At 56.4% G+C, this 5,081-nt stretch overlaps 1 protein-coding gene across 1 annotated transcript in view; it reads right to left on the minus strand.

Moving 5' to 3' along the window:
* Positions 1-5,081, minus strand: part of ROBO3 (roundabout guidance receptor 3) — a 15,944-nt gene that overhangs the window by 7,429 nt on the left and 3,434 nt on the right. Inside the window, exons 2-11 of the mRNA XM_005870928.2 lie at positions 4,686-4,874; positions 4,087-4,207; positions 3,853-3,991; positions 3,485-3,612; positions 3,092-3,216; positions 1,751-1,922; positions 1,218-1,423; positions 933-1,014; positions 468-633; positions 87-253 (exon numbers count right to left, since the gene is read on the minus strand). Coding sequence (XP_005870990.2) covers positions 87-253; positions 468-633; positions 933-1,014; positions 1,218-1,423; positions 1,751-1,922; positions 3,092-3,216; positions 3,485-3,612; positions 3,853-3,991; positions 4,087-4,207; positions 4,686-4,874 — 1,495 coding nt within the window. The remainder of the gene's footprint in view (positions 1-86; positions 254-467; positions 634-932; positions 1,015-1,217; positions 1,424-1,750; positions 1,923-3,091; positions 3,217-3,484; positions 3,613-3,852; positions 3,992-4,086; positions 4,208-4,685; positions 4,875-5,081) is intronic.

Genomic DNA, 5,081 nt, shown 5'->3' on the forward strand with positions numbered 1-5,081 from the left:
AGAGCTGCCATAGTGCCACGGTTTGGGGGGAGGGGTGCTATGCAGTGTCACATGTCATAACCATGAGCCAGGGACCCTGCCCTTACCCTGGGTGCGGACAGGCTCAGAGACGGGGCTGGGCTCACTGAGGCCCCAGGCTCCCACCGCTCGCACCAGGAACAAGTAGATGGTGTTGGGCTGCAGACCACCGACGGTGTGTGTCTCCAGCTGCACGCCATCTGCCACTGTCCGCCATGTGTTGCCAGCTGCTTGGCTACAACGGGAATGAGGTGGCAGAGTTGTCTGAGCCAGGGACCCCCAACCTGCCTACTCCATCTCATCCATTCTCGTTGGCCCCCTACTGCCTCCTCCCCCGGGGGAAAGGGAACTGGCAAACCTCTCCCCAAAATAGCAAAGACCCTAAGGACACAGACCCCCCCCACCCCGCCCTGAACTGTCCAGGTTTGCACTCACAACCTTCTCTGTACCTGAAAGCCTCTATCAAGTAAGAGGTAACTGCGGCCCCAGCCTGCGGGTTGGGCTTCCAGGTCAGGGTCACGCTGTTCTTGGTGACCTCGGTGACCACTGGCTGAGAGGGAGGCCCCGGAGGGGTGCTGGGTTCTGGAGGCGGGCCTGGTAATTCTCCCCAGTCTTCTGCAGTGAGGAGATCATCTTTAAGGAGAAGACTGGGAAAAGAATGTAACCTGCCGCCTTCCCAGAGGGACGGTGGAGCTGAGACAGTGCTGATGGTGGACAGAGGGACATAGTGCACTAACCTCTACTCACATCTGCCTCCCAAGGGCACCAATTCTGTCCTCCTCCTCCTCCCACTACCAAGGCCATGGCATTGGGAAGATAAAATCAGTCCTGGGATTTGGCGCCGCATATTGGCTGCCTTTGAAGAATGTTTGGAGAAAGGTGCTGGCAAAGAAGGGAACAAAGGAGAAACTCACCCCGCCTCCTAAGCCAGGCACTCCACGTGGCCTCCCCTGTGGAACTCCTGGCCACACAGCTGTAGACGCCCATGTCCGTCTCCTGTAGGGGAGGGTAGAGGACTGGCAAACTGGGAGTGGAACAAGGTAGGGTGAGAGGGTGCAGCACGGCATTCAGAAGGATGGGGAGGATGTTGTGCACGCCAGGTGGTCTGAGAGCAGATGGTTAGAATGAAGCTAGAGTCCCAGCGGGTGCTTAACGGCAGTTGGCCATTCTCAGTGACCTGGGCCCGGGGTGAGACTCACCTGCACGTTGGTGATGTGCAGGGTACCATTGGCCATTAGGTTGAGCTGGAGGCCATCCCCCTGCAGCCACTGCCCGTCCTTCTTCCATTGGACGCTGGGTTGAGCATCCCCGGTCACTCTGCATGGCAGCCACACAGAGGAGCCAACTGCCAGTGTCTGATTTGCTGGTCCCTGGAGGATGATGGGAGGCAGCCCATCCATCGAGGCTGAGAGAGGAAGAACTTGGGTACCTCAGAGGAGGATCCCAGGTTCAGGCAACCAGCTCCTTGTCCTCATTCTCTGCTCGTTCCCAGAGCCCCCCCACCCCCACCCCCGCCCTGGGATTGAAGGGGCTTCCATAACCAACTATAGTCTCTGCCTGGAACCAGGAATCTATTATTAGTGGCTTCTTTCAAAACTTGGAGGGCATGTCTCAGGAACATGCCCCCACTCCCCTTGCAGACATATTGTAGAGAATCCAAGATAAAACATCTCTTTCAGCCATTATTTCCTTCCAGGCCTTTGGGTCCCATCTTATCTCCATAGGCACATACCTCCTTTTACCTTCAACAGGGCCTTGGCCAGGATGCTGCCAGCCACACTGACCGCCTGGCACACATAGTAGCCAGCATCCCCACTCTGCACGTCAGTGATGTTGAGCTGGCCTCTGGGGGAGACTGAGAAGCGCCCTGCGGGCTGAAGGGACTGACTGGGGAAAAGCAGCACCTGGGGACAGAGCAAGGAACCACGGTAGGGACTGAGCAGGCAGCTCCCCGTTCCCGTCGACACCAGAACTCAGAGCGTCCCCAAGGTTCTGATTCATGCTCTGTGCCCAGCCAGTTATGTGACCTTGGGCGAACTAGTTAAACCTATTCACACACAAAAATGAGCGGTGTGATTAGATGATTTGGGGATGTACTCCCCAGCTCTGTGCAAGCTATTTGAACTTCCTGAGCCCAAACTTCCCCAAATAGGACTCTTAGAGGATAGTTATGAAGATTAAATGAAGTAATCATATGACACTCTTAATACATTGCGTGATAAATGTTACATACTCTCCCCTTCTTTCTGGCTCTAACATTTTACATTGGATACATACACGGAAGGTAGTAGAGTAGGTGTGGGTCTCAGGACATACATGTAGCACCATGCTGAGCCCCTGACTCATACCTACTTCCACCCTCTACCACCACCAGCACTTTTATTCATTTCAGAATCTAATGGAAACACAGCAGACTCCGATGCTAGAGCAGATGTTGGGGGAAATTGTGGCTGTGGATTTGGAATGAGGTCATAGTGGCCTGGTTTCCCAGCGGGTGGAGTTCATCAGACTTATTTTGTTATACTGATCTTGTTTTCCAGTAGCAAAATTCCCGCCTTTCCCTTACAGGAAGTTACTTATGTTGTAACCTCAGTTAATGTTCATTCCAGGTGTATGTTCTGGGATTTGTTTGCTACTATTGCGCGCCCCCTGGTGGAGGCCTCTTATAAATAGAAAAGCAAGTCATAGTCTACCCTCCGCAGCTTTGATTACAGAGCTATTTGCTTTCTAGAGCGATGTAGGAAGCCGAGGCCCGACGGCCTGGGGAACGAGGGATCTAATTGAATTTGCTGCATCCTCAGGACATCCTTGACCCAAAGAGAAAGATTCTGAGGAATTACTGCACAGGACTGTTCCCTGCCACCTAAATATATTACCATTTATTTTAAAAGTGTTAGCTATGTCTCAGGCCTTTCATATTAATTATCTTATTTAATCCTCACAAACAATCTGCAAGGGCTCCTGGGAGGACCAAAGGTAAAACGGAACCCTGAGAGCAGTTTGCAGAATGTAGAAGGAGGGGGGCGAGGGCCCGAGGGGAAGCCGGTGGGGAGCCCCTGGCGTGGGCACCTACTTGACTTCCCTCCTTCTGCCAGAAGATGGCAGGTGGGGGGTTTCCTTTGGTCTCGCACTGAAACGTCACGCTCCCTCCAGCGGCTGCCATCTGGTCCTGGGGCTGGGTCACCAGCTGGGGTGGGACTGGCAAGGGGTTGGGCGGAGATAAAGGAACAGGGAGTCAGGGGTACGTAGAAGGGAGACTGAGGGAACAGGAGAGAGACGGCCAGGCTTGGCTGAGGTAGGAGCAGATTCTCATCCATCTCTTGCTCAAGTCTGTTTCGCTGTCTCCTTCTCTCTCTTGTCCAAGTCTCAGGTGACCCCACATCTCCTGCCTGTCCTTTCCTACGCGGCCCACCCCCCATTTCCCTCACCTCACCCCTGCTGCGGGCAGAACCAAGGGGGGCCTCACCGTGAACGCTGAGGGAGCCAGCCGCTTCCACTCGGCCCACGCTGTTCTCCGCCACACAGGTGTACGTCCCCTCGTCTTCAGCACTCACGCGCCCAATCCAAAGGCTGTGGTCACTCCGGATCTCATACCTGCTCCACTCCCCACCCCCAGGCTGGGTTGGCCATAGCTACAGACCACTTCTGTCTCCCCCAGGACAGACACCAGGGACGAGGCAGGCCTCAACAGGGACAGGAGCTCGATGAATGGAGCTGGGGACTGGCTAGGGTAGCGCCACAGGCTCTGGGGAACAGACTTCTCTGTGTGAGAGGGTCTCTGCCTCCCAGTTTTCCAGGGCGGGGTACACACTCGGGCGGGTTGGCTCTCCTCACCTGCCTGTGGGCAGTTCTCCATCCTCCTTTCGCCAGTGTAGCCGAGGGGGGGGATCCCCTTGCACCTCACAGGGGAAATGTGCAGGGGCGTCCGCCAGGACCACCTGATTCACCGGTCTCCGCAGGAATGAGGGGCGCTCTGTGGTGTGGGGGTGAGGGAACAGCCAGGGGTCTGCAGGGCTGCGTGCTTCCCCGGCGCCATGCTCCCCTAACTCCAAACCTCCGCGTGCCTACCCTGTACCACCAGCTCGGCCGGCCCGCTCTCCCGTTCTCCTGCCATGTTGGAGGCCACACACACGTACATCCCTGCGTCACTCTTGTGTGCATGTGACATCATCAGCTTCCCTCCACGGATCTGCGGGGTAATCACAGGAACTCTGGTCCTTTACAGCCACCAGAGCATATTTGTTTGATTTTCACAACAAACCCAGGAAGAAAACCAGTGACGTTGGTCCATTTAGATAAGAAATTGTCGCTTTGTCCAAGGTGGGGCTCAGGTCTGTGGTTTCTCCCAAGGGCCCCTGGGGCACCATGCTCCACCCCCATACCAAGTCCATCCTACCCAGCCTCATATCCCTCACTCAACACCTGGCTCTCCGCCTCTAGCCAACGGATGCCCTGATCTCGCTATCTTATACCAAGTCCATCCTACCCAGCCTCATTTATCCCTCACTCAACAGCTGGCTCTCCGCCTCTAGCCAACGGATGCCCTGATCTCAGATCTCCTGCCTTATCGCCGCCCGAGCGAGCATTATTCCCCGCCTATGGCCCCGCCCCCTTGTGACTGCTGACTCCGCCCCCCTGTTGCACCCCCGGCCTGGCCCTGCCCTCACCGTGATCCTTCCCTCCTCCTCCTTGACTGGGGCACTGCCCTTCCTCCAGGTCACCGATGGCTCCGGGTGGCCGCGGGGGGGCACGCATTCCATCACTGCTGGCTCCCCCACTGCCACCACCACGTTCCCAGGAGACTGCCGGAAATCGTCGCGAAGTACTAGAGAGAGAAAGAGAGAGAGAGAGAGAGAGAGAGAGAGAGAGAAAGAGAGAGACTATGAGTACATATATGACTATGACCGTCTGCCCCGCCGCAGGTGAGAAAACACCAGGCCCAGGCGTGGGCATGAGAGACCAAAGGCGCAGTCCCAACGGAAGATGAATCGCCCGAGATGGGAGCTGGTTCTAGACGGGGTGGCCCGCGCCCTCCCGCACCCCAGACCCCAGAGCCGCTGGCT

Source organism: Myotis brandtii, unplaced genomic scaffold (genome assembly GCF_000412655.1).
Source record: "Myotis brandtii unplaced genomic scaffold, ASM41265v1 scaffold325, whole genome shotgun sequence".
NCBI classification, from domain to species: Eukaryota; Metazoa; Chordata; class Mammalia; order Chiroptera; family Vespertilionidae; genus Myotis; species Myotis brandtii.